The sequence below is a fragment of the Penicillium griseofulvum genome (assembly GCF_001561935.1).
Source record: "Penicillium griseofulvum strain PG3 chromosome Unknown contig_77, whole genome shotgun sequence".
Lineage (NCBI taxonomy): Eukaryota > Fungi > Ascomycota > Eurotiomycetes > Eurotiales > Aspergillaceae > Penicillium > Penicillium griseofulvum.
In genome coordinates, this window is record NW_024467426.1 from 48,882 (window position 1) to 76,326 (window position 27,445).

Genomic DNA, 27,445 nt, shown 5'->3' on the forward strand with positions numbered 1-27,445 from the left:
CTTCATGCCGACAAGACTGGCACACAGCCCCTCTTAGAAGAGCCCTGCTCATGGCGATGGTTATATTGAAAAAATAAATGGAAGTTTTGAGATCTTCCCAGATTCCAAGGTTAATTTGCTCCCGAGGCCATGACATTTGGTGATACCAGATAACGGCAGCAAACACTGCAAACAGCTGAGTCATCTGAAAAAAGATTCAGGTGGGGGGCAATTATCACAAATCCACGACGCTGTCTTCGAGTCTTCAATACCCTGGTGATTTTTTTCAGTCAGGGCTCTGTTTCCTTATTCCACTCAAAATGTCGATGGATTTGGATGCCCCCGTTTACTTCGAGCAGCAGGAGAAAGTCGCAGCGACGTGAGTTCTTATCGCCCTTTACCTACAGAGGTATTCCCCCACCTATGAACCGCATATTAACTTATTTGTAGCATTCTCTGCTGCAACTGTGGCGCCGCCATCGATGGAACTCTCTCAGCCGGAGCCTTGTGTTCGGATTGTATTCGTCTTACTGTCGATGTTGCCGGAGGTGTATGTACAACTCGATTCGTGGGCTTTGTTAAAAGAAGCCTTCCTACACGCCTACCATATGTTCTAGCTGACATGAACTCTGAATTCTAGGTGCAACGCGAAGCGGTGATTCACTGCTGCAGGGATTGCGAACGGTGGCTGCAGCCCCCCAACAGCTGGGTCGTCGCAGCTCTCGAGTCGAAGGAACTACTCGCCATTTGTCTACGCAAGCTCCGTGGTCTGAACAAAGTCCGAATCATCGACGCCAGCTTTATTTGGACAGAGCCTCATTCAAAGAGATTGAAGTTGAAAATCACTATACAAAGTTAGTTTTGCCCTACTGCTGAAAGTGGAAGTATCCACCAAGTCAGACATCTACACATCTAGCCGAAGGATCGAAGCTAACAACCTACAAGCGGAGGCCTTCCAAGGCACTATCATACAGCAGCAGTTTGAGGTCGAATATGTTGTTGCCAATCAGCAGTGTCCTGGGTATGCTCAGTCCCCCGAAACAACTATATACGCAGTTACTTACACTGCGCTACAGATGTCAGAAGAGTTATACCCATCACAGTTGGGAAGCTTCGGTGCAGGTCAGACAGAAGGTCCCTCACAAGCGGACATTCTTGTACCTGGAACAACTTATCCTCAAGCACAATGCCCACAAGGATACCGTCAACATCAAGGAAGTAAACGAGGGTCTTGATTTCTTCTTTGCAAAGAGGAATGAAGCCGAGCGTATGCTTTCATTCTTGTCATGTGAGTGTTTTCCCCTTTACCTACAATGCAAGTTTACTAACAGCTACCAGCTGTAATTCCGTGCACAGTGAAGAAAAGTCACGAGTTAATTTCCATGGATATCCACACCTCGACCTCGAGCTACAAATTCAATTTTAGGTAAATTCATGCCCCCCTCTTTGCGCAAAAGGCGTTCACTAATCAGGATTGTTCAACAGTGTTTCTATTATCCCTATCTGCAAGGATGATCTGGTTGCTCTGCCGATTAAGCTTGCCCGCTCATTGTCTGATATAAGCCCGCTCGTTATCTGCCACCGGGTAGGCACATCTATCAACCTTATGGACCCTTGCACACTCCGGCAAACCGATCTTCCTTCTAGCACTTACTGGCGCCAGCCATTCCCTAATCTTGCGGACACCACTGAGCTTAGGGAATTTATTGTCTTGGACATTGAATCCACAGGCCACACTAATGGCCGGTACCTCCTATCCGAGGCCACAGTTGCTCGCGCCTCAGATCTTGGATCTAACGATACAACCTATTTCACACGGACTCACCTCGGTGGTGTTCTGCACGTGGGTGACTCTGTTCTCGGATACCACTTGTCAGGAACCCAGTTCAACAACGATCAATTCGATGCAATTGAGAATAGCAACCAGTACAGCTCAACAATCCCCGATGTGGTTCTTATCAAGAAGCACTACGTCCGCAGCAAGAAGTCTAAGGCCCGCAGCTGGCGTTTGAAGCGCATGGCTCGCGAGCACGAAGAGGAAGCGACTGCCGCCGTCGTCAATGTCCCCACGAACAAGCGCCAGGAGCAGGAGCAGGCCCGGATGGAACAAGATTACGAAATGTTCTTGCGTGATGTCGAGGAGGATCAGGAGCTGCGTCAAACGCTTGATCTGTACAAGAATCGCCAGTACCAGGTCCGGGCAGACCAGATGGATGAGGACGGTGATGATGATATGGACGAAGATGGAAACTCCGTGCCTAAAATCAACATGGATGAGCTGCTTGATGACTTTGATGAGTTGAACATGGAGGACAATTAGTAGCAATCTGCATGCTATGGAAGAAATCTGAATGTTATCATTGACGATCATGGATGGCACTGGGTGGCGTTTGTGTTTGGGTTTTCAATCAACAAAAAGTTCCATTATTTTGCAAATTGATATACATAGTTAGATCGTACATATATCTGCGCTTCCTACGAGTCTGTCAAACGATAGGAACTAAGATGAGCCTAGTAGTACCATAACCTTATAGGCAGTAGATTCAATAGCAAAATAATTGTGATTTATAAAGACCATATATTTAACTATTTACTTATGAAGTAGTGATAATTAGGAAGTGATACCTTAGGTACTATATAAGAGCCTTCTAGTCACTGCTATCAAGATATCCTATAAAGTATATCCTTTCGATGATGATTTTGGTTCCTTTTCCTCGTAAAAAGAGAATCCTCAGAACCAATCTGTATACTCTCTAACCAGACGTTCGATCTCATGTCCAATGCGCATTGCTTCCTTGCGGCTCTTCCGTGAAATAACCAAGAAAATACCAATAAAAGTGTCAAATACCTGTCCCGTACTAGGGTCAAGAACTTCCTCACCGTCCTTTAGGAGATTGGCGGATTTGACAATATGAGCACTAAGCTGATGCTCTTGGCTGGGAGCTTGTAACACTTTTTTGCAAATGTCGCCAAACTTATAGATGCCACCTTTCTGAGCTGAGACATACAACAGCTGCATATGGTATTGAGGCCCACCCAGGAAAGGTTTAGACAAGGACACGATGCGCTCTTTATCGGCTAAGGCGTTTAGAAGGGAGATACTGTAGTAACATACACCGTATGTACGTGCGGCAGCTTCGACCTCTTGCCAGCCCGGTGCGCGGGGATTGATTTCGATGAGGAAGACATCCTTTGGCTGTGTCGTCGTAGTTGCTGGTGTTTTAAGTTCCAAGTCGATAAGTCCATCCGAGTCCGTCTGGGTATAGTGACAGCTCGAGTTACGCAGCTTGGCCTCAATATGCAGAATTGCATTTCTGAAACCGGCGGCTAAGGCAAGCTCATGCAGTCTTTGCTTGACTGACTGAAGCTCATACGGAGGGAGAGCCGACGGTAGCATGTTTGACGTCTCGACAAAGTTTTGTACGCGGGCACCGCTTTCGTTATAGTCCCCAGTAGAAGGGAAGTCGTCATTGACTTCGAAGACAACCATCTCGCCATCGACGAGGACTATGTTTGCGTCTATTTCGGGGCCCTCGACGTACGTCTCGATAACAACTTCGGTACCGTGCCAGGCGGTAAAAGACTCGCGCCAAAGTAAATGCACCTTTTCGCGCAGTTCCTGCTCATTGGCTACTTTCCAAACACCCTCAGAACACCAACCCTTAGCAGGTTTGATGATAAGAGGGTAGGGAAGCTGTGGTCCGTCCTTAGAGAGCATCTTCTCTAGATCCTCCGGGGAGCGGATGAGTCTGCAAAAGATGTTGGTGTCAAGTTGGCGCGCTTTGAATTTGTTCTGGACCAAGCCCACAGACTCCGGAGGCGAGGTGTTGAAATCCAATTGTGTGGCTACGTGGGCTATGATCGTATGAAGGCGCTCATCGAGACTCATAACACCATCAAGGGGTTTCTCTTCCATGTTGTTTTGGTATTTCTTCAACGCCGCTGTAATGCGGTGTACCATGTCCGTATCTATAGCCATGGCCATGTCCAGCGGGACAAAATCTTCGCGAAGATGGCTATATGTGTTATCAGACAACCAGTGACTGGGTTCATCGAACACAACCATTGCTATATTCAGCGAGGCAGCCGCCAACAAGTAACCTTCTGCCTTAATTAAGGAACCAGCTCCAACGAGAGCCAAACGCTTTCGGGGTATAGGGGTCGATGAGAGCCAGGGGAAGGACAGGCGCTTTACTAATTGATCGTTGATTGCCGTAGACATCATTTCAACAGAAAGTGAGCTGTCATTTTGGACCACAATTGCTCCGTAGGAGTACGAAAGCAAGCTCGAGATGCTCATACCATGGTACACCTCGGCAATGTGCCCTCTGATGTGTTGTCCTGGCGTGACAAATCCTTGTAGTTTGGTCACATTCAGACAGTCGACCATTCGCCGCTCAAGAAAGTCAGATTGGACTATATATCCAGACTGCAATGGTAGCAGGAGCTTGACTAGGCCGTTGCCCTTGGGAAGGTGCTCTAGTAGGAACTGTGTAGCTGCATCATCACGAGCAGAACCCTCAGTCGCGCTCTTGGTGGAAGAGTCGGATATGTTCTTTGGGTATATGTTCAAGACTATGGTGGTAGTCTCCTCCGGTAAGATGTCGAGTTTCCATGCCCATGTCGCACCGCTTGAGTCTTCTTTAATATACCAGGTTAGCGATTGAAAACATCTAGATGACTCAAGACTCTTACCCATGTTTTGATTTTCGTTCGGTTTCTTTTTGATAGAAAGGACATGCCTAAATATCCAGCTTCGGACATAAGCCACTATTCAGGTATAAAGGTGCTAGAGGATGAGGTGCTCCGCTTTATGGCATTTGACTTTGTAAGTGCTTACGTTGTATACCTCGTATGGCAGAAAAAGCCAATTGCTTACAAGGATATTCTGAATACTCTACTCTGTATGGAGTAGAGTCATCATTGTCTTAGAAATAGCTCATCCTTTCATGCACGAAGCTCGATCAGTCATGGCCCGACGCAATTAATGATGACAAATGTTCCTATTCCATATCCTTCCATATATGATCGACATCTTAGTTGACATGTTAAAATTCACCTGTTTTTAGTCGCTATTCAGTTCAGTTGGCCAACATAGACATCCTTATCTAGATTAATTGTCGAATGAATTGAGTTGGTAGTAGATTGTAGAGTTGAAAGGGAAAGGAAGTTTCTAGGGCTATGGTTGAACCTTCGAAGATCCCTATAGTGTATAGATATCTTATTCTCATAATAGTAAGGATTGATACTATAAGAAAGGAGAGAAGTATAAACAAGACTGCAAATGTCCACCCTATCAGCTTGAGATGTTTTTGTCGAACTACATTACAAAGCTGTTACTATACTAATATCATCCTTCGAGCCCGGCTGAGAGGTTTGCTATTAGAGTATTATACAAGGTCAGAGCGTGTAAACAACAGGCTATAGTAAACAAGAAACAGTCTTCGTATAGGCAAGACTAGACAATGTCAACTAAGACAATCTCTATACGTCCCAAACATGGAATGCGATTGGGAGATATTCAATAACAGGAAAAACGAAGACACATAAGTGCATCACTTCTTGCAATACGAACTTAGAAGATCTTCCCAAGTACCCGCTTCGCGTCATCAGCCATAGCACCATCCTTCGATCCCTTAACAACCTCATTCTGCTGGAAATGGAACCGCCTTCTAGATGGCGCAGCCTTCTTAGGCTGCGGCAATTCCTTATCTCCATCCCCATCACCAGCCGCCTCCAACCGCCTCTTCATCTTCTCCTCATTCTTTTTCGCCATACCTTCAGCAATGCGACCACTCTCAACACCCTCAATGAACAGTTTAGCTTCCTTGGCTTCGCGAGCATCGGCAATCTTCCTCTTGCTTTCACGCTCAGATCGCTCCCGTTGCACAGATTGCATAAGATCATCCCAGGTGAATCGTGAGAGGTACTTAATATTCCAAACATCATCGTGATACCCTATAATCATAGCACCGGTCAGTATTTATTCGAAATAGTAGGTATATAGAAGAATATCCAGTAGACTCACAGCTCGACTTTAAGCCACCCACGATAGTCGCATTCAGAGTCTCCGCGCAGATCTTGGCGGTCTTCTTAGAGCGAAACTCTACCCATCCTTCCGTGTAGAGCTTTCTCTTATTCGAGCGATTTCGATTGCCAGCCGCAGACGGGAGAAGAGGCGCTAGGAAGATCTTCGTGATATCTTCGAACCCTCTCTTCTCTAGCATTCCTTTCAAGGCGAAGGGTTTGAGGTATGGAGGGAGAGAAGAGAAGTATATGACACCCGAACGGGTTTTCTTGGGTGCTTTGCCGCTGGCCAATTTAGACAGCTTAGCAAGCTTTCCCTTTGCTTTGATTGACTTGGCTGATTTAGTGCTAGGTTGCGCTGAGTCGTCTAGACGTGCGCCGCCTTCACTCTCGTTATCTTCGTCTTCGTCTGCGTCTTTGTGATCGTTGTCGTCCTCATCCTCGTCTTCAGACTCCACCGAGAAATCTTGTTTGGTTGTTGTCCGTCGTCGCTTCACGGCCCGCCCTTTGCTCTCCGCCGCATTGGCTTCGGAGTCGTAGCCGCGGTCGCTACCGCTAGCCTCATCATCACTGGCCGCGATGTCTAGGAAATCGTTGTGTTTGCGGGTCGTCATTTTGTTGGAATCCGAGTTGCGTTGATTGACTTGGTCGTGGGAGGCGGAAGTCTGCAACTTTTTTTATGCGGGTGGTCTGTGCCCTCGGAGTTCCAAGGTTAGATCTACTAATCAGCCACACACACCAGCCACATATCAAAGTGAAGAATTATCAGATGTACTTATGAGATTGTCCAGCTTAGAAGGTCTTTACAAATAAATTTTATTGGAAGAGGAAAGAAAATCTTTGAAATTTTGTACTGGTGTATCTCAGAGGAAGCCACTCAGGCTGTGTATGTAAAACGAACCCTCCCAGGGTATCCACGAAACGCCACAGAGGACTAGTATCGAGAGCCCTCATGATATATGCAGAGAAAGGGCAAAAAACTGAATATTCACAAACCTAATTGATCCCCAACGATGTCTTTGCTCGCTCATAAACATAGAAGCTCACTGCAACCATGGGCACAACTTTGACGTATCCGATGGTCAATCCGACCCAGAATCCTCTAAATCCTCTCTCAAGCCAGATCATACGAGCCGTTTCTGCAATTCCAAGTCGGCGTCCGTCACCAACTGCACCGCCGACTTGCATCCGCCGACGGAGGACCTCCACTGGGTATGATGATGTCTGAGAAACCAGACCGGCCATAGCACCGGACAGAAGCTCGGACGTGGTATTGAGCTGCGGCTTTTTGGGTCGAGCGGCGGGGTTTTTTGACTCTACTCCTTTTCTGAGGGTATAGCGTGCCACACTTGGGTGGCGGAACAAGTCACCGACTGTGTCGTGGGTGAGGAACGACATTCCGGCATAAGGGAGCATCCCAAGGATAGTCGGGGAGAAGCCGCGGTAGAAATTGGCAATTCCGGTGCGCGGGACAACTTTCGAAACTGCAGAAGAAGCACTTTCGGCAACAGCAACAGTAGAAGACTGGGTGGCCGCTGCAGAGGGGGTTGTTGATGGTGGTTGGACACGCTCATGGTAGATTTGTCGCCATATATCCACCAATCCTGAGCGGTGCGATTGCCTAGTTTCGAATGCCATTCGCACGCGCATCAACTCAAGTGGGTATGTGAAACACACAGAGGTGACACCTGCTAAACTGCCGGAGACCAAGCGGCGGAACGGGGTCTCATATTCGCTGGAAGGAATGATAACTGCACGGATCTGCTCGTACGCAAGGAACTTTATGGCGGCGTATGGGAAAATTCGAAGCAGAGTTACTGAATGGCCCTTGTACAGGCCCTTGACTCCTTCCGTGCGCTTGATATCTCGTATCGCTGCTGCCAGGCCAGTCCAGCTGCCTGTGTACTTGGCGAATTGAGGATTTGACGCCTGGAAGAGAATCTTCACGCGGTCTAGAGGCGCTACAACAGTCTTAGCCTGTAACATTCGGCGCATCAGTCAGTGTGAAGCTCGAAATCACTTATAACCGAAACTTACCGCACACCCCGCCAGCCCTCCTGCAATTCCACTCCTCATCACATAATCCAAGCTACGCTTTTGGATCTTGTCGCTCTGTGTTTTGTTCATGGCGGTATTTTTTGACTCAATTAGGTTCGCGCCGCCGATATGCGACGATCCCGGCGATGCGGTCTTGCTCATCGGAGCAGATTGCGGAGTAGAGTCTGGGGACTTGTGTGGGTCATAGGCATAATCCGAACGACCAGTCGACATGGAATAGGAAGAGGTAAATAACGGGATTGTGAGAGCAACCGAGGCCCACAGGAGGGGTGAGAATATCCGGGGCAGTCGTCCTCGTGATCACTTTCGGCGATAATCAGCCAGAGTTCTCGGGGTACCGGGCGATCTTCGGGACGTCTGCAACGTGGATGCAGACGCCTTATAGTTGAGTTTATATCACAGCAACCTTGAATGAAGTTTTGAAAGAAGAATATAACTATGCAATGGCAGAAGGTGAAAGAAGAATAACGTTATATGCAGTTCCCACTGACGTATTTGCGTCCGAAGAGTCCTAAAATGTCGTTACGAGCAATCTGACATGCCGATACCAGCAACTCTCCGCGAATAACCGACGGATTACGGTACTAATACGGCGGCCCGCAAAATCAGCGAGTCCCGAGAAGCCGGTTTGTCATCGCTTTTAGGGTGGGACCTACAAAATATTGGGCCAAATCAAAGTGCCTGGATGTACCGCCCTGTATACCGCCTTTTATATTCTGCCAATTCTACCAGTCTAAAATTCCGAATACAATCATACATATACAACATAGTTCAAAGTTAGCTTCTATACACGTGATGTAGAGCTGTGAGGCTGGTAGTCAAAAGGTAATACATAGGAAAGTTGTTTGCACAAGTTAAGCCTTTTCTGCCTTTTTTTCGCCGTCGACTTATATAAACAGAAAGGGAGGGCGGTATGTCCGGGTACATAGATTTGGCCAAATTGGGACATGTAACCGATACCAAGGTAGTTATAGCCTTCATTATAGGGCTTCTAAATTATATTTTTCAAAGATTTGGTCTATTTATTGCATTGCTTCTAAGCTATTTAACTTCTTCCCAGAAAAACAAATGCTAGCGAAAAGAAATGAACTCCCCGTCTCCATGCAGCTCGAAATGTATATGAAGTACAAAGAATATCATGGTCGCGTGATATTGTAGAATTGACGCCTTCTAAAAGGTATCAACCCCTGCGCTGAGCGCGGGTTCGGGTCAACGGCTTAGCCTGCTTAGCCTGTTTGGCTGCCTTGCTCACTCTGGTGTCATCCGAAACTCGCTTGCGCTTGGCTGGCCGGCCAGGGTCAACATGAAGATGGCCATGTTCGGACAACGCAGTCGTGTTTTTCCAGCGCAGGCAGCGGGGACCATTCTCGTTCACATCGACATAGGTCTTGGTCCGGGTGGTCACGCGTTTGGCTGGGATGTCTTCCGACTCAGCTCTATCAGGCGTCTCGGCTAGATACGCCTTGCGATTCTTCATGTACTTAGCGATGTACTCTTGCTGGATGAGCAGCTCCTTGAGCAGCTTGGACTCCCGGTTGCCGCGAGAGTCTAGCCACTCCACAAGCTGTTCAATTGCCTCGGGGTCCTCATAGTAGCCCCATTCACGGGCATTTGACACGTGGGTTGGTCCTTCTTCGTTCTTCTTGCGCTCTGCAGGGGTGGTCTGGAAATGTTTCTGGTACTGCTTGCGCTGTTCATCGGTCACGTCGATGAAGCCGGCATACTCCATTTCATCCGGGCCTTGAACCCACAGACGGCCATTGGCATAGCATGCCTCGGCCGTTGAGCTTTCCGGCATACCCTCGTAGGGCATTGCATTACGCTCAAACCACCAGTAGCGATTGCAGAAGCGGTCCAGTCCAAGGCATCGAGTCCGGGGGCAGTCGGTTTCACGAAGGCTATTCTCCACAGTTTCGATCTGATCCTGGAGCTTTTCGATTTTGGCCTTCTGCTCCTCGATCTTCTTCAGGACTCGCTGGTATTGCTTGGACCCCTTGGGCTGCTTCGCCAATACCTCCTTTCGCTCCTTTTCCAATTCTTGCTTACGTTTACGCTCCAGGGCCCGATCAACCCCTCCACGTAATGAGCGTGGTCGAGGGATATCCTCATCTTCTGTGTCCCCGACCATTTCAGAGTCCCCTTCCAGGCCAGTCAATCGGGAATCATCTAATCCGTCAAGTTCAGGAACCGGCGTTGGTGACTTCCCAGCCTTTTCAGGTTCGGGCTGAACGGCCTTGCGCTCCTGGTGCAGCTGACGAAGCTCGATGAGTCTGAAAGCTGATGTTAGCGGTTGATGTGACAATGGTCAAGGATTGACTTACCCTGCTTTGCGCGCCTTCTGGTACTCAATTTTCTCCTTGCGCAACTCTGTCATCTGATTGCTACACTCTTCTAGATAGTTTCGGATAGCCTTGGTCTCTAGACTCAACATGCAGATCATCTGGAGCACCTTGGTACGCAAATTGATGTCGAGTGTTTGGTACTGCTCCTGCACGGTAGACTGTGTAGGCTCGCGATCGAGAGGTGCAAGGTGCTTGAGAATGGTGTTGCAAACTTGTTCCGAGCGAGGACGGATAGAAAGCTGGTGTAAAAGTCCAACTATCACCAATTGCCATCCACCGTTGCGGAAATCACGCTTGCGGAGGCGATCAATCCACCCATATTTCTCAAACATCTCGCCGGCGCGATGAATCTGTGTCTCCTCGGCTTCTTCTTCATTAATCTGTCCTTTGATGATGACTGCCTCTTCCTTGGCCAGGCTTCCTCTCGTGGTCATTCTCTCAGGCTTCGCCTGCGGCTCTGGAGACTCTTCCTCGGCTTCTTCTTCTTCTTCTTCATCATCTTCCCTCTCCTCTTCGGATTCATCGGAATCATCCGCAGGGAAATCTGGGAGTGAAATCTGAACAGCACCATCATCATCTTCCGATGAATTGACAAGTTTTTTGAGAACGGCACAATGCACTTCAACAAAAAGCTCACAGTCCACTTCATCTGATGAGAACCGCATAGCTTGAATGAAATCGTCAAAGGTGAAAGAATCCAGTTCGAATACTTCACAGTAGACATTGAGTGTGTCCCAAGTCTCCAGGAGTAATCCCACTGTTTCCGGCTCCAGATCATCAGGCAGAAGGTTCTCTGCGCCATCATCTTCAGACTCACCCACCATCATAAATTTCAGGGTTGGCCGGTGTTCTTTCTCAGAATTAGGAGCAATGTCCAGATCTTCGATGGGGTATTTGATCGGTGGCGGGGATGGTGCTCTTGGCTCGTTCTTGACGACCACTGTCGGGAGTCCAGCATGCTTCCTATCGCCAACCAGTGGCGGTTTGGAGGGACGCAAGGGATTGGAAGGCAGAAGGAATGATGGGTTACCATTCAGCGACCGCTGATACTCTTGGTATTGCGCCTCCCGCGATTTTGCCATGTCCTGTGCAGACAGCTTCGACTTCTGTCCCTTAACCGCGGGTTTCAGCTCAGGCAGCTGCTGGGAAGAAAAGAAACCAAAGAAGCCATCTTGGTCTGCTTTCTTCATCGCCTTCTTCTCTGCCACCTTCGCACCATACTGCAGATGCTTAGGCACCTCAATCGGAATCTTGTATGTCTCCGCAACAGATGGTTTGACCAACCAAGGGGCACCTGTCCAGGACTCTCTGGTGACGTTGTTTTTGATAAATCCGCGCAGCATCAATTTAGTGAATGCCTTTCGGTCGCGCGTGATGTGGTCCTGGTCCAGCAGGGCCTCCTCATTTTGTCGATCTAGGATCTTGACCAGATACCTGGCAAAAGCAGGTGTTTTAATGGTTCCATCGGCATATAACTGCTCTGCAAAGTTTGCCTTGTCTCTGATGGTACCATGAAGCCGACTGTTATCCTCAAGCAGAATGAGAACGGCTTCGCCTGGGTAGAAGTCTGATTTGAATTCCTAGGTTTGTTAGATCAGTTGTTAATAAATTATGGGATTAGCTCACTTCATAGATTTCATCCACTGAGAAAAGGCGCTGTTAGCTTCATTCAGACCAGAAAGGATAGGAATAGCATACCCAGGCTGTCTACCCTCGAAACTGTAGAGAACTGGATTCTGCGCAAGATAGGTTCTCTCAGCGCATCAGGGAAACTGTTGTTGACTTCACGCGATTCCTCCGTCTAGTCAAGACTTAGCATATGTCCATCACTCGGTGTCCATATTATAACATACCTCACTGCGGAGCGCCTCGAAGAAGGTCAAGCCCGAATGGCCGGTGATCTCACAGATGAATCGGCGCTGTTTGTAAAAATCCATTCGCTGAAGATAAGGCTCGTAGCTGGTAAAGATCTCATTGGTCTCCGGGATAACCCAGACCTGGAAGGAAGAAAGAGGGTCAATGGGAAAGTCTGTAGTATGGGTAATAGAGATACATACCTCGGAACTATCATCTTCAATGACAGTTTGCGGAAGGTATTGAACCGGTTTGCGTTTGAATAACACCTGTCCACGCAATTGTGTAAGTCTCTTTGTCTCCGTAGCGTCCACCACTTTCTTATTGGCACCTCCGCAGCCATTCGGATAAGGTGTTGCATACCATGTTGCTTTAAATATTAATTGTGGACGCGCCAGTCGGCCGGAAGCTATCGTGTACAGTTTCGAGCATGAACGGGACTAAACAAAACGCGATCTTAGTTAGCGAATGAAGCTTGTCAAGTAAATGTGTGGAGGTAGAAGCCGCGTCAGATACGCAATCGGCGGAGGTAACGGGAGTTGTTATATAGGTTGCAGATACTCCAGTTGTTCTGGTGTACAGTTGTGTAGGGAGGTGGCGGTTAGAGGGAATTGTCGTGCTGGTCGCAGACCCAGAACACGCGAACAGTGGAATAGTCATGCGGACTTACCGGAGTAGAACGCGTCCTGTATGAAGTGAACCGAATGATTCTGAGATGATGAAGTGCTAGAATATGAAGTTAGGGGGTGGAAAGGGAAGAAGATTTGAAGGTGTAAGAAGTAGGAAAGAAGAGAATGGTCGACAAAAAGGAAGCGGTAGATCATTGCAGGACCGCGAACCAGCGGTGGAATCTGATTGGTGGAGAGGAGGAGCAAGCGGGAGCCAAAGCCCAGCAGAAAAACGCTGGGCTTTCCTCGGGACCCTCGACTCTCCCTCCTCTCCCTCGTCATCTGCCGACTATCAATTCTTTCTTCCTTTTCTTCCCAAATCTACCCGTATTTACCCTCATTCGACTCCTCTGATTCAGGAGATTTTATCTACATTCATTTAATTTCAAATTACTATGATAATTCTATACTTAAATGCCATTATTCTCTGTTTCTATTCTTGGTCACCTCCCCGGCCTAAGATCGGAACAATCAATTAGGAATAACCGCACCATGTCAACCACCAGCTTTGTTTGTAATTTTAGCATGAAACGTCAACCTTTGAACAATATTCTCTTTGGCTTTAAATGCTCAAGTTTTATTTGTTCGCCTTACATTGATCTACCTAGGTAGTATTTTATACTTGAATATAAAGAGACCTATTTTAGGAATGACCGTATCCCACTAAAGTGCAAGTCGTGATTATCAAAGAGCTTTGTATGCACATTCTAATTCCTAGATTGGCTTAAAGCTGTACATCATCTTTATGACTCAAAAACAAGCAACTATGTTTGGTATATAGATTTGATACACCTTCAGCCACGGTGTCACAAGCGCATTGGCCACCCAGATGTCTATTATTCAATAGGGGTACTTTGTATCTACACTTACTAAATTGAATGACTCTCTCTTTTACGTGTCATCACATTCTTTTTTTGTGACTGTTTGTCGCGCGGCTAAACGAGAATAACACGTGCTATGTGAGGTATATGCCACCACTCACAATCATATGGCTATGTATGTTTTATAGTATATCTTTACATCGTGCTCCTTATGGCATCTCTGGGTAAATTGACCTAAAATACATTGTTAGTTTCCAGTAGAAAGTAGGAAGAACCTATACAACTTTAGAAGATACATGATCGGAAGAGAACTTCCACCATGTAGAAATATATATATATACGCTATAAACATGCATTGCCATGACTAGAGAATTACCTAAACCAACATCAGAATTAAACAAATAGAAAAAACACTTACATATATACACAAACATTGCCAGCATAGTCCTAGAATGGAAAGATATTCTTCCCCCATGTTTCTATCCGACCTGCATTTGGCTGCAGGCCAACCATGGATGAAAAGAGACTAACCAAATTGGGACTAGTCGGGGAATAGACTCCGTGATCCGTGGGTCTTATCCACGTGGAAACAAACAATGCAAACAGTATTCATCTACAACATACCGAGTGATTCCCGAAGTCACCTCAAATGACCTCAAGAAGCTTCCAGTTCATACCTGATAGCTGAAGGTTTAACAAAATATTTTGATCCCTAAATTAATAAATCTAAGATGTAAAATAAACCACCATGAACCCAACCCAGCTTCCAACCACCCCGAGTGCGCAATAACTGCTCATGAACATCAATGGCAGGAACTCGAGCCGGTCCCATCCGAATATCAATTGATGGCCCAGGGAGCAGTAGATAATCAAAGGAATAGAAACGGTCAAGTAAAGCAGCGAAAGCCGGTCGAATAGGAAAATTCGGGGCCGCTCGGGGACAGGGGCAACTCGGTCGAAGACGAAGAGGAACAGCACCAACCACATGACTGTATAAATAGTCTTGATGGGGAACTCAGCTGCTGTAAATAGTAGAGGAAAGAGCGAGACATGACCTGCAACTGCCAAAGGTCGGAAGGCGCTGAAGTAGCGACGATCCTTGAGGGCGATGAGACTGAATGGGATGATAATGAGGAGGACGGCTTTCTCATGCACATGCCAGCCGAAGAGGAATGATGCGTATCCACAGAGGGTAATCGCACCGACAAAGGTATCCCAGCAACCTGGGTTGAACCATACCTTGACGAGAGGAATCTAAATAATTGTGAGAGAAGGCCAAAGACACAGAGCGAGGAACACATACCAGCTGGAACAAGAAGGTCAATACGAAGGTGTATTCCTTTGTGATCTCCGGAAGGACAGCAAAAGAGGTGTCTCCCACCAGGCCTCGGGTGACGCTGTTCAAAGCGTCGGGGTTCACGGGAAGCCCTAGCCGTGGAGCAACTGAAAAGATTATTAGATAAGCTCATATGTCGTGTCCGTTGAAAGAGTTAGATGCTACTTACGGGAGATCAATGCTCGATCAGCGAAGGAGTACATCGCCCAGATATTTGGCGCCCAGTACGCGTGACACAGCCCTCTTGAAAAAGGGAACAACCTATCCTTGATCTGCAACAATTGCCCCCATTGCGCAAATGGCCCAAAGGCAATTGCGAAAATGCCCACCACGCACAATCCAAGTTTGAAAATATTGCCGAATCGAGGCCGGAAAACGGATTTGAGACTGAGGCAATAGGTGCGCAGTAGATAGACGAAGTAGGCGAGAGCGAGGTAGAGGTATATATGCTTCATGCATAGCAGCGCCGCGAACAGGATACCGCTGTAGAGAAGAGTCGATTGTTTGCGAGCCAGAACAATTGATAGGATCAAGATTCCATACATGAAGCCATTGTATTGGAAGTGGATATGATCAATGATGAGGAGACCGGGGGATAGCAGGATGGAAAGACTGGCCACATGCGCAGCCTGCTTGTTCGGCAAAGGAGTGGACTTGACGAATCTATTGAGCAGCAGTTAGAAGACCATTGCACCAACAGAAAAACAAGATCGAGTGCCTACCGACTAAGCGCATAGACAAGAACCAGCTCTGTTAAAATGACAGTTGACCTTTGAAAGTAAACAGTCTGCCAGGAGTCATAGCCAAGGTTCTTCACGACCAACATGGCAGAGTCCGCGTATGCAGCAACCTGTGACATTAGCCACTCGAAGGCTGCGAAGAACGGTGGGTAATCGAGTGTCCATTCCGAGGATTTCTAAATCAGACCAAGTCAACACCGACCACACTTGCCCAATATTCAGGTGTCTGGTCAACATACTTCATAGTACCATTCTTGAATTGGGAGAGAATGGGTGATGGCGAGCCAATTGCGATGGACCTCAAAATCAGTCGATTTGCTGCAACACAAAGAAAGCATGTTAGCAAAGCTCATCTAGTAACTCCAATATCCCGCCGCAAGATCCTATTGACCGCCCTCCACAAATTTTTGCAGTGATTGTTCGACATCTTTCCACCTATCTTCCGGTATTTTCTTTTGCTGCAGCGAAACAAGCGGGACTCACTATGCGGGGAAGAGTAGCACCTTAAAGGCAGCTGCAACGATGGCGCATTGTGCCAATGAAGGGTATAAGTCAGCCATTGAAGCTCCTTTGCATGGTGCGACGATGCTGAAAGCCGAGAAGACACAAGACGTAAGAATGCGCAAGTCGGCGGAGTGAGGAGCTTCCTCCGCATGTTATTTGAGAACACGTGACCAGATGCGGAGATCGGAGGTCAAATCAGGAGCGAAACACCTGGGCAGAAGGACAGATAGTCAATACAACAAATACAACGCCAAAAGGAATTACACTCTCCGTATGGACTTCACAGACGTCGGAATCCGCCACACGATCCTCAATAGTGTACAGCTCCATCACTTCATCGATTTCTCGCCATCGGCCGCTGTTATCGCAAAAGAGGCCCGTCTCTGCATTATTGCCATTGTTGTCGGTTGGGTCACCACAAGTGTTGTATCCAGCCTTTGCAATCGGAAGTGTGATCGTGACACAAGAAATAGCAATCGCTGATAGCTGCTCCACAAAACTTCCGCCAATCCATATCACCACCAAGCTTCACCATTCATCAGAATACACAACATGATGAGAACATTAGCTTCCTTGGCATTGCTTGCCGTAGGGGCTACAGCCCAGATTATTGAGAGTTCAAGCTTCGGCGTTGGTCCAAAGTTAGTATAATGGCCGTCCTCAGTCTTTGGGTCATGGTTATCTGACCTCAGACTAGATTATCCCCAAACCGAGACTCTATTCCTGGATGGGCAATTGGAGGACAGGGACATGAACCGTCTATGGTGAGTAGGTCTACGGGAACTGTGGCCGAACTGATCTAATAGCTATATAGTTATCAGACAAACTCATCTTAACGCCGCCGTACCCTGGAAACACACGGGGATCAGCTTGGGCACAAAGTCCGTAAGTGAACTTTACACTGTGATATTGAAGACCAGATAATAACATGGGTATAGGGTCTCTCAGTCCGAATGGTCAGCAGAGTTCCAATTCCGAGCGAGCGGACCAGAACGAGCAGGTGGAATCCTGCAGTTATGGTATACCAAGGACGGTCAGTCCCGTATTGGTACCTCGAGCATCTATACTGTCGGCAAATTCGACGGCTTTGCTCTGGTTATTGATACGCATGGTGGAAGAGTGCGTATTTGATCCCGTCGCGTATTGTCGCGTATTAACCTCTTCTATAGGGCGGCAGTGTCCGTGGATTTTTGAATGACGGTACCGTCGATTACAAAAGCCATAACAGCCCGGACAACTTAGCCTTTGGTCACTGCGACTACTCCTACCGTAACCTAGGTCGTCCATCAATTGTTAAGCTCAAACATACCAATTCCATCTTTGAGGTCACCATCGACGACAAGCTTTGCTTTTCAACCAACAAGGTATGTATACACTATATCCAGACAGCATGCCACAGCCATATTGAACATACTAACCTTCACAGGTCACTCTGCCTGCTGGAAACACCTTCGGCATCACAGCAGCCACACCCGAAAACCCAGACTCATTCGAGATCTTCAAGTTCATCCTCCAGTCTGCTACAAGCCAAGGCTCGAAGATTCCCTCCAACCAAGGTAGCGCCGCCCAGCAGCCAATTGCTAACCAAATTCCTGATCAGCCCGCTCAACCCATAACCAACTCCGGCACCGAAGTCACAATGAACGGCTTGGCTGCCCAGCTCGCCGACCTCAGCGGTCGCATGCAGCTATCCGGCAAGGCCACCAACCTCATTCTCCAGGAAATCAAGAACCTGGCCCAGAAGGCCGATGAGCGCCATGCAGAGCTTGTCCAGAAGTCCCTGGCCCAGGACCGTCAGCTCGCCCAGTTCGACTCCCGACTCTCGCGCGTCGAGCTGGCCCTCCAGACCGTCCAGAGTGAGCTGAAGACCGTCGCTATGCAGAGCAAGGACTACGGTGGACGCTTCAACCAGCTTCATGAGACGCTGCGCTCATCCCACCTCAGCCTGAGTGAGAACCTGCAGGGTCACCTTCTGAGTGGTAAGTCTCTGTCTTTGTTTAGATGATTCATCCGTTCAATCTGCTAATCGCTTTTATTTCATTTTATAGTCATTACCGCCTCCAGCCCACGCATGGGCTTCTTCATCTTCTTGCTGATCGCGTTCCAGGTGGTCCTCGTGATCTCCTACGTTGTCTACAAGCGTCGCCGGGCCAACATGCCCAAGAAGTTCCTTTAAGCGCCCCCTTTCTGTCCCTCCCTTCCCCGTGTCCCCGCCCCCCATCCCATGTGAAGCTGTGTTGTCCGAGGTTATTATGTGATGGGGGTGAGGGGATAATCATAATATTCAGCAGTGTGTCCTGCCCGGGAGCACCGGGATCTATTATTCGGGAAGTTATGTATAGAGTACGAATCTCATTACGTTTATGAAAATGATCCGAGAGTAATTACATTTACAAGTAAGAGAAAAGTGAAATGACAAATATTCATTTGGCCTTTGGCCCATGCTATCGTACACGTTTCTCCGAGCCACCCGACCACGCAAATTTTTTTTGAAGAAAAAAAGCAAGATAGAAAAACATAGAAACCGTGGTCGGGCGGCCCGGAGAAACAGATTGAAGAAATTGACGATCGCCTCCCTGGCGATCGTGAAAACGAAAAAAAAAAAATTACACAAATCCGTAAAAATTCAAAACGCCGGGTCCCATGCGCGTGTTGAATTAAGAGCCCCCCCTGTGGGGGGCTCACTTGGACTTGGTGTATTGGCGCTTTTGCGCCCGTTCTCCCCCAGATCCCTGGTCATCGGCGCGGGATCGCTTGCGGTTGAACACAGGGATCCGGGGGAGAAGCTCGGAGTCGGAATGGTGCGACTCCGAGGAGCCAGCCTCGGGAGAGCCGGCAGCATGAGAGGAACCCAAGGTGGATTCCTCGTCAATGCGAGAGAGAGGCTTCTTAGCAAAGGGCGAGGTAAGCCCGGCAGCCTCGGCGATGTGACCTTCGCCAATAGTGGGAGCAGAAACGGGAGCAGGAACAGGAGCAGAAACAGAAACAGAAGCAGGGGCAGGAGCAGGAGCAGGCTGTCCTGAAGCCATGCCAAGGAGAGCAAGAGCAGCGTCAAAGTCTTCAGCGGAAGCAGGAGCGCTGGCGATCATGTTGTTAACAGCGTCAGAAACATTCTGGGTGAGATCTGCGGGAGGACCATTTTGTGCGATGTTGGTGGTGATCCCGGCAGATTCAGCACGGTTGAGGTACTCATTGGTGAGTTGCTTGGTCAACTCCAAGCACTTTTTCTCAACAGCTTCGGCATATTTGATTTCACGTTCATGGTGATCTTCTTTGACAGCAGTGATAAAGTTCAAGACCACATCACCTCCAAGGAAGCGGGCTCTTTTCTCTCTCCAGTCCTCGTCAAACAAACTCTGATTTGGGTCGTCAGGAAGCATGATGTCACAATCAATGGACGCCATGTTCTTGGGTCGGCGCACACGACGAACACGCTCGTTGCCATTAAGCTCCTTGGTGGCAATCATATCGTCAGGCGTAACATGATTAGGACACATCCACCCGACCTTTGGGTTAGGGGGATGTGCGCGGGGAGGATTAAGACAATCCAGATGAAAGCGACAGGGACAGTAGTCGCAAGTAATAATAGGACGTGTACCTTGGGATGTAAAACCACACTTGGAGCAGCGGATGCAGTCTCCCTTGTTGTCGTATTCTCGGAGATACATGGAATTCGCGTAAATGGTAGGGCCGTCCTGCTTGGGTGCTTTAGTCAGCCGCGGCAGGTGGGGCGCGGACTTGTAGTAGCGTTGATGCTTCGGGTTTCGGGCATAGTCGCCATCAAACACAATTCCTTCATCAACTCCTTGGAAATGTTCTTTGATATCCTGTGGGAGTTGGAACTCGGTCTTCTTGTAATGTTTCGAGTGTGCAATCAAAGTCGTGAAACTGTTGCGAATGGTACACTTGGGGCAATGCCACTCTCCCTGTGGAGGATTCTTGGGATCCAAGGGAGGATCCAAGCATTCGAAATGGTAAGAATTAATGCATGTGTCACAGCAGAGTAAATCGCCACCTTTTCCACATTGGTGGCAATCGTCACTGTTATCGGGAGGGGGCTCACTGTAAGATGTCATGTTAGCACTAGAACTAGCAAAATCATAAGAAATCACGTACATAGAATTCGGCATTTGGCGTGGTCCGTGGCTGCCAGACCAGTCGTTGAATCGGACCGAGTAAGCAGAATTCGAGAGTGAAGAAAGACTCGAGACTGTGGTATCAACAGAGAGCGACCGTGCACGCTGTGGGATGTCAGGGGCTTTGGCCTTTGCTTTCTGACGTCGCGAGACGGGCTTGCCGGTCTTGCGAGCGATAAGTGAAGCGGGTGGTGAATAGACAGATGGAGCTTCGGGTTCCGGACCTTTGACAAGAGGTAGATCGAGGATAGAACCTGTGGCAGGAAGGGAACGCGAACGATTGACCGCGTCGATGTCTCCATCGATACCGGCGTTGATATTGTCCATATTGTATGGGTGTTGGATGGCATCTGGTGGACCCATACCAATTGTAGAGCGAATTGCACTGTACTGAACAACTGTTTCCGAGCAAGATTCAGCCTGGAGACGAGCACGTACAGCCCGCATCTTTTCATCGTGATCAGGATCCATCTCCCACATGCGCTTACGCTTGTAAGCGTTCTCATTGACTCGGCAGGGCTTCTTGGGCCTCTTGAGTGGAGCGGTATTCGATTTGCCGCTCAGGAAGTTTTCCTCAACCCGAGGACCACTTGTGTCGCGATAAATGTCAGAGACCTTGAAGCTGGGCTCTGCATTAACAGAATCTGCAGGTGGCACGCTTGATCCGCTGCAGGAGGGAAGTTCGGCTGCGTTAGTTGTAGCGCGAACGTATTTCTGATACCACTGCTTGGCCTCTGGTATGTCATTCTCAATGGCGGACATGAGGGCAAGCGCCACTTGCTCGTTTCGCCCTTCGCCTTTGGCGACGTTGGCGATCAGAGAGAGTCGGAATTCATCATCCACGGCATTGAACCAGAAGTAAAGCAGGGACTGGGCAGAATCAGGGTGCCCGTTATTCATTGAGTTGACTATGGCGAACTTGATGACAGCCCGGAGTTTGAGCATGTCATATTTTTCTGAGGGGCGGAAAGGAAGTGTCTTCAGCACGTCGAGGTACTCGTTGGTTTCATCGTCATCGTCCGCGCTTTGGGGGGTAGGAGTGGCCGCAGCGGCCGGGGTGGTAGAGGAGTGAATGGCTTCATCGGCCAGGCTTTCGACTGCAGTCGAGTTTGAAGGAAGTGCTGCTTCTTCGGCGATCTCAGCATGACCATTATCGGCCATCAGGTACTCAACCCCGCTGACGGGGGAAAGGCGCTCAGCTTCATGGCGCGGGACGGTGGTCGGCACGGTCGCGACGCGTTGCGCCTGTTCAGACGGAGGAGCAACGCCAGCAGCTCTGTACTCCGCGGTCGATGGGTATTCCCCGATCGGTCTCATTGTCCGATATGGGGTGGTGGGGGGCTTCGAAGTGCCCGGGGGCTTCTTCTGAAGCTTCCGTCGTTTCGCGGGTTGAGAAGAGCCCTGGCGGCGTTCGGACTGAGTGGACCCCGTAGGGGCAGGCGGAAGGGGTCTAGTAGGGTTAGTGCCACGCGCTCCATGCCCTAACTTGTCGGGGTCAACGTACTGGGTAGCAGCTTCATTCTGCTTCTCTTTGGATGCCTTTTCGGCTTCGGCTATTCGAAATAATCAGTGTTTGTTCTCATCTTGGAATTGAGTAAAAAAGAAGTGTGGGGTAATCTCTCAGTTTCACCTGAAAGTTGCAACATCTCGTTCCCCCTCATCTCAGAAGTGATCGGTGATCAGAGTAGTAAGATAGAGAGAGAGCAAGTATAATTCAGATTAAAGAGAGAAGGGAATGGGAAATTCAATGATAGAAGTGACTGAAATTGTGCGGGATGGAGAGGGAGTATGTTGTCTCATCCACCTCCAGGGCTCAGTGAACCAAATGACAGAGCATATCCCGTCTCAGAAGTGACTGGACCAATGACAAGACAATCCATGACATGACAGAAGTGGCATAGAAAAGCCACTCATCTTTGCCTGAGAAACGTACAAGTCAAGAGGCAGAGGAGGTGTTGTACCTCAGTCACAACGGGAGCAAGGACATGGTGACATGGGGACATGAGACTGGGGACATAAGATTGGGGATAGGGACATGGGATAGGGACAGGGGCAATCTTTGTTTACACATAGGAGACGTGGTATTCATATCACAGATGTGACTGGATACAAGGAGACGGTGCTGGGGTAGATGGAGGATCATCACTTACTCTTCTTGTTGAGAAGACGCTTCGAGACACGACGCACGGTGTTCCGAAGGGTATCCATTTTTAACGGTGAGGTAACGAAATGGATTGAACGTGGGGAAGAAAAGAAGAAGAGAAGAGAGAAGAAGAGGAAGAAGAGAAATGGGAGGGAATAAATATTCTGCCAGAATTGGGGACCTTCCCTTTTGGGTCAAGGGTATTGTTCTTTTCATACAGAGCAAACAGGAACAATAGAATAAGCACGAGTCCAGGTGACATTGTCTTGCTCGATACCACGTGCTACCAGGGTGCCTCCTTTGAGGATGCCTACCGAGAACAATAGCTCTTATATTGACTTATTGACCTATTGACCTATTGAGAATACGAGCCTACTTGTGTATACGACTTCAATGGATATTCAGACCTAGCTTAGTTGAACCTAATCTGGTTGCGTAGACAATCCCTCAGGCACCCATGCAAGTAGACAGTTCTATTGACCTTAGGAGATGGATATTAATTGAGCATTGTATGCTTCCAAGGTTGCCTTACGGGAAAATGGTCATAGAGTAGGATATATTCTCTAGATATGTCAAAAGTCATGGTTCTATCGTGTCTGTGGAATCGATAGTCAATAGGAGCGAGAGGTTGATCGCGATTATATTGCTCCATCAAGACTCTACATCGACCAGCAAGTTGAGACAGACCGGTTCTTTGTTATTGCCAACCAGTAGTCAAACAACACCTACATAGGTGGCCTAGGATGGTGTTCGGACATTCAAGTTGCTTACTCTTGAAGAAAGCCACGGAGGATACGTCTACGATAATTGAACATCGCCCTCGTATCAAGTCATCGACGATGAGCTGCATATGTATCTAGTTTTGATATTTTCCCCAAGCAACAAGCTGCCTTGAACAAAACTACCGATGAGATTCGACATGGATTATAATATACGCAGGTGAAAAGAGCACTACCATGGCTACTCAATAGAAGTGAAAGTTTTCATATAAGTTTACGATACACACGAGTACAGACTGGCAACGTCTTGATTCGGTCCATGGAGTCTGCTCAAATTGCTACATATAAGATAGACAGACCTCCAAGGAAAAGCACAAGAGGAAGATCTCCCAGCGCCAAGCTCATCGATATGTATACCGAGATTCCCAGTAATGGGTTGGCATTGCCAGCCCTGTCGCATGTCATGGGAAAAATCAAGTGTCTCTTTTGTTTTTGGATAGATTTCGTATGACCTGCAGCGAGGCTAGTCATTGGATATCGGTTTTGCATTCAGATTGGACAATATGTCCTACACATATCAAAGTGTATTGCATGAAAATGATGACCAGGGTAAGATTGTTAAGAGCTTTGACTCATATTTACTCTTCACCGGCGGTGGTCTTGGTGGCCTTCTTCTTGCTCTTGTTCTTCTTGTTGCCGGTAGAGCGGGCAAGGGGCTGCTCGAGGATCTCGAGAATCTCCGCATCCTCGATCTTCTTGTCAGACTTGATCTGCTCAACATCGACAGGCTTGGGAGCAGCGAGCTTAGTGAGGCCGTTCTTGGTGATGGCTGTGAGTAGGGTTAGCTTGTGGGTCTAGATCATCTCCACGCAAATTCAATTGTACTTACCAACGGTGGTCAGCAGACGGGAGACGGGGGAACCGTCAGTCTCGCCGGCGGGCTCGTACTGGCGCAGGACACCGCCACGAACACACTCAACAACACCGACCTTGGCGGCCTTCTCGTCATCAAGCTGGCGCAAGCTGAAGGGGAAAGTGCCGAACTTCTTGACAACCTCAGACAGAGTCTGGCGGGAGCTGGGGCGCTTCAGGCCGTAAGTGGTGGTGGTACGGCGGTGCAAGGTAGCACGGTGGTCGAGGTTCTTGACCTTGCCGGATCCCAGACTGAGGCCAACCTCAACACCCCAAACTTCGCCGACCTCGGGGACACCGTCACCGCGGACACCATTGCCGGGGGAGAGAATGATCTTCTTCTCGCCCTCGATCTCGTTACGGCCGAACATCCAGCTGGTGGTGTTCTCGACGACAGTGCAGTCGTAGGCCTTGGCGATCTTCTCGAGCAGAGAAGACATGTGGGCCTGAGTAGGGGCCTTCTTAGCGGCGGCCTTCTTCTTCTCCTCATCAGTACCCTGAGCCAAGAGACCCTGGGGAACCATAAGACGCAGGAGAACCTCGTTGGCGTAGTGGGTAGCGAGAATGAGATCAGCCTCACGGCCGGTGACAACCTCCTTGGGGCCATCCTTCTTGGGAACAACGACCATATCGCAAACGATGGTTCCGAATCCATCGATTTGAGCACCAAGCTGGACCTTGGCGACCTCGCCGGCCTTCAGAACAATCTCGGCCTCGGCGGCGTCGGACAGCAGAGGAGTGTAGGGAGTCACATAGGAGCTAGGGGAGACAGTCGTGGGGTGAGAGATACCTTAATTTACATGCTACGATCAGTTCATGTGGTTCTTCCACTAATGGGAAGGAGGTGGACCAACCCTTGACAATCTTCTTGCCCTTGAAGACCTTGGCAATCTCCTCCTCGAGGAGCTTGTCACCCTTCTGACAGATCTCGACGATCTTCTCTCCCTCCACGCAAAGAGCTATTACAGGTTAGATCACATAGTAAGACAGCGATGAATGCTTGCGCAACATACCGAGAACAGCGTCAAGGACGTTGTGGGAAATTTGGGCAGCAGTCTTGTACTTGGTCAAGGTATCGGGGTTGTTGAGGGTGTAATCTATAAGTAATCATATAATTAGCCGTGGTCAATAAATCGGACATGTTTTCTTTGTTATGGTGAGCGCCAGCGAGCTCATAAGCCCATATTGGGCTCAGTGCCCACAAACGTCAGAGCTTTCCATGGAGTTTACATACCAACCTCGGGTGCTTTGACTTCCGCCATTGTGAAGTGAATTGAGCTCGTGGAGCTGTAATTAACAAATAAATGCAAGTGGTTTCAAAAAATGTGTTCGGATTGTAAATCCGTGTGAAGCTAGAGAAGAGGAATGGACCGAGATCGAGTCGTGTGCAGAGAGCGTCGAGAAGGCGTTTAGCGTTGGTGGGGTTGGGTTGGTTGCCTGATATTTCAGGCTCTCTACCTAGGGCTTTGCCGAAGACGTCATGGGAATTTCTAGTTTGACTTCATACTGAGCTACGCCATTGATTTCGAATTAAGGAAACATGATATTGTCTATATAGCTAGATTTACTGCTTTTTTTTACTATATGGATCATGAATATCTACTTTGATACCCCGGATTCCTTATGATCGCTCAGACCTCCTACTCCAATCCGTAACTTCTCCTCACCTGACTAGTATTTCCCCTCTTATGCATGAGAAGAACCTCAATGTAACTCCTTACTATGGTGTTGTAACTAGACGGGTGATCAAATTGGCAACTGTAAACCTACGAAAAGCACAATTCTTATATATACATAGTGAATTTCCTATTTGTATATAGTTAGGAATACCCTGTAAGCCACCTACCTACATCGATATTACTGTTACTATGTACATAACCTCCCAAGGCTATGACTGAAAGTGGGCCTTCTCACTATAGCATGTCACAGGTATAGTAGCCTAAGGCATTGCAACGTTCCCCTCACTAGTAAAACCCACGACATAGCTACAGATTCGTGGATGTACTACACCACTGTTGGTAGTTTGACCTTCTAGTTTCCTGTATTTCACACTATGCGTTCTGCAAAACTTCCCATTCGGGTTTTGACACACAATATCCGATATGCAACCTCGTCCCCCTTCAAAGGCGAACGACCCTGGGATGAACGCAAACAATTGCTGTTGAATGAATTTGAATATGAGACTCGTCATTGTGGGGAGACTTTCGTCTGTCTACAAGAAGTTCTTCACAATCAACTTGGTGATATCCTGGCTGGATTGAATCAGGACACAGAGCCCGAAGCACCAGAATGGAAGTATATCGGTGTCGGCAGAGATGATGGCCACGAGGCTGGGGAATACTCTCCTATCATCTACAGACCATCAGTCTGGGAGTTGCTACACTGGGAGACGGTGTGGCTATCCAAGACACCCGAAACGCCGTCCAAGAGTTGGGATGCAGCCTCCATCCGCATTGTCACCATTGGTGTCTTCACTCATCGAGTTACTCGGAATACGGTCCTTGCCATGAACACCCATCTTGATGATCAAGGATCTCAATCTCGTTTTGAGGCTGCGCGTATCATTCTTGGAAAGATTTCTGAGTACAGCCAGAACAAATACGCAAAGCTCATTTCGGGCATTTTCTTGACTGGCGATTTCAACAGCGAAGAGAACCAGGAAGCTTACCAAGAGTTGACAAAAAGCTTGCTTGATGCATATAAGGAAATTGAGAGTTCGAGACGATATGGTAATCACATTACCTGGACTGGATTTGGGTACGAGGATGACCCAGCCTCGCGTATTGACTATGTTTTGGTGGTACCCGGGACTCTGACAGTCATTGGATATGCAGTACTAGGGAATCGGTTCGACGATGGTGTTTTGTGCTCAGATCATCGGGCTGTTATTGTGGATTTGAGTCTCTAAGGTCAATAGATACATAGTACATATATTCTTTAGATGGACCTTCCTAAATTGGGACCTCGGAAGCCTGAACATTATGTAACACACACGTGGATCACATGACAGTATGTAAAATTGGTAAACTGGGTCATAGGTTGGCCTGGAGCCCATAGATGAGTATTAGGAATAACCTCAAAATATCTTAAAAGTAGTATTTATACCTTAATCTATAATTCCTTTGTGGTTGTTGGATATAGAGAGAGTGGACGCGTTTCTTTGCTTGATCTTAAAACGGGTACGGACACTTGTAACGGGTACTCTC

General features: G+C 48.2%; 10 protein-coding genes across 10 annotated transcripts; 3 read left to right on the plus strand and 7 right to left on the minus strand.

The window, feature by feature from the left end:
* Positions 1-299: 299 nt before the first annotated feature.
* PGRI_079510 (ribosome-binding protein NMD3) lies at positions 300-2,299 on the plus strand (the record flags this gene model as incomplete). Its single annotated transcript, XM_040795665.1, has 7 exons — positions 300-358; positions 430-529; positions 620-833; positions 925-1,000; positions 1,056-1,267; positions 1,318-1,405; positions 1,465-2,299. 7 exons carry the CDS (start codon positions 300-302, stop codon positions 2,297-2,299), a joined length of 1,584 nt encoding a protein of 527 aa, XP_040651230.1.
* Positions 2,300-2,710: 411 nt separating this feature from the next.
* Positions 2,711-4,678, minus strand: PGRI_079520 (ATP-grasp fold, subdomain 1; the record flags this gene model as incomplete). Its single annotated transcript, XM_040795666.1, has 2 exons — positions 2,711-4,620; positions 4,675-4,678. 2 exons carry the CDS (start codon positions 4,676-4,678, stop codon positions 2,711-2,713), a joined length of 1,914 nt encoding a protein of 637 aa, XP_040651231.1.
* Positions 4,679-5,554: 876 nt separating this feature from the next.
* Positions 5,555-6,620, minus strand: PGRI_079530 (RNA-binding ATPase activator ESF2; the record flags this gene model as incomplete). The annotated part of the gene is made up of 2 exons (XM_040795667.1): positions 5,555-5,937; positions 6,008-6,620. The coding sequence occupies 2 exons, from the start codon at positions 6,618-6,620 to the stop codon at positions 5,555-5,557; spliced, it is 996 nt and encodes a 331-aa protein (XP_040651232.1).
* A 382-nt stretch (positions 6,621-7,002) lies between these two features.
* PGRI_079540 (coenzyme A transporter) lies at positions 7,003-8,277 on the minus strand (the record flags this gene model as incomplete). The annotated part of the gene is made up of 2 exons (XM_040795668.1): positions 7,003-7,983; positions 8,044-8,277. The coding sequence occupies 2 exons, from the start codon at positions 8,275-8,277 to the stop codon at positions 7,003-7,005; spliced, it is 1,215 nt and encodes a 404-aa protein (XP_040651233.1).
* A 967-nt stretch (positions 8,278-9,244) lies between these two features.
* Positions 9,245-12,626, minus strand: PGRI_079550 (uncharacterized protein; the record flags this gene model as incomplete). Its single annotated transcript, XM_040795669.1, has 7 exons — positions 9,245-10,334; positions 10,386-11,986; positions 12,033-12,049; positions 12,105-12,207; positions 12,260-12,403; positions 12,464-12,529; positions 12,624-12,626. The coding sequence occupies 7 exons, from the start codon at positions 12,624-12,626 to the stop codon at positions 9,245-9,247; spliced, it is 3,024 nt and encodes a 1,007-aa protein (XP_040651234.1).
* A 1,849-nt stretch (positions 12,627-14,475) lies between these two features.
* Positions 14,476-16,385, minus strand: PGRI_079560 (dolichyl-P-Glc:Glc1Man(9)GlcNAc(2)-PP-dolichol alpha-1,3-glucosyltransferase ALG8; the record flags this gene model as incomplete). The annotated part of the gene is made up of 6 exons (XM_040795670.1): positions 14,476-15,003; positions 15,053-15,192; positions 15,255-15,748; positions 15,808-16,001; positions 16,065-16,143; positions 16,309-16,385. 6 exons carry the CDS (start codon positions 16,383-16,385, stop codon positions 14,476-14,478), a joined length of 1,512 nt encoding a protein of 503 aa, XP_040651235.1.
* A 496-nt stretch (positions 16,386-16,881) lies between these two features.
* Positions 16,882-18,505, plus strand: PGRI_079570 (uncharacterized protein; the record flags this gene model as incomplete). Its single annotated transcript, XM_040795671.1, has 7 exons — positions 16,882-16,970; positions 17,027-17,093; positions 17,144-17,214; positions 17,268-17,448; positions 17,499-17,693; positions 17,756-18,308; positions 18,378-18,505. 7 exons carry the CDS (start codon positions 16,882-16,884, stop codon positions 18,503-18,505), a joined length of 1,284 nt encoding a protein of 427 aa, XP_040651236.1.
* A 505-nt stretch (positions 18,506-19,010) lies between these two features.
* Positions 19,011-22,673, minus strand: PGRI_079580 (putative PHD finger domain protein; the record flags this gene model as incomplete). Its single annotated transcript, XM_040795672.1, has 3 exons — positions 19,011-20,391; positions 20,446-22,018; positions 22,616-22,673. The coding sequence occupies 3 exons, from the start codon at positions 22,671-22,673 to the stop codon at positions 19,011-19,013; spliced, it is 3,012 nt and encodes a 1,003-aa protein (XP_040651237.1).
* Positions 22,674-23,965: 1,292 nt separating this feature from the next.
* On the minus strand, positions 23,966-25,501 carry PGRI_079590 (curved DNA-binding protein (42 kDa protein); the record flags this gene model as incomplete). Its single annotated transcript, XM_040795673.1, has 5 exons — positions 23,966-24,156; positions 24,217-25,029; positions 25,094-25,198; positions 25,253-25,336; positions 25,474-25,501. The coding sequence occupies 5 exons, from the start codon at positions 25,499-25,501 to the stop codon at positions 23,966-23,968; spliced, it is 1,221 nt and encodes a 406-aa protein (XP_040651238.1).
* A 791-nt stretch (positions 25,502-26,292) lies between these two features.
* PGRI_079600 (endonuclease/exonuclease/phosphatase family protein) lies at positions 26,293-27,147 on the plus strand (the record flags this gene model as incomplete). The annotated part of the gene is made up of 1 exon (XM_040795674.1): positions 26,293-27,147. One exon carries the CDS (start codon positions 26,293-26,295, stop codon positions 27,145-27,147), a length of 855 nt encoding a protein of 284 aa, XP_040651239.1.
* Between the last annotated feature and the right edge of the window lie 298 nt (positions 27,148-27,445).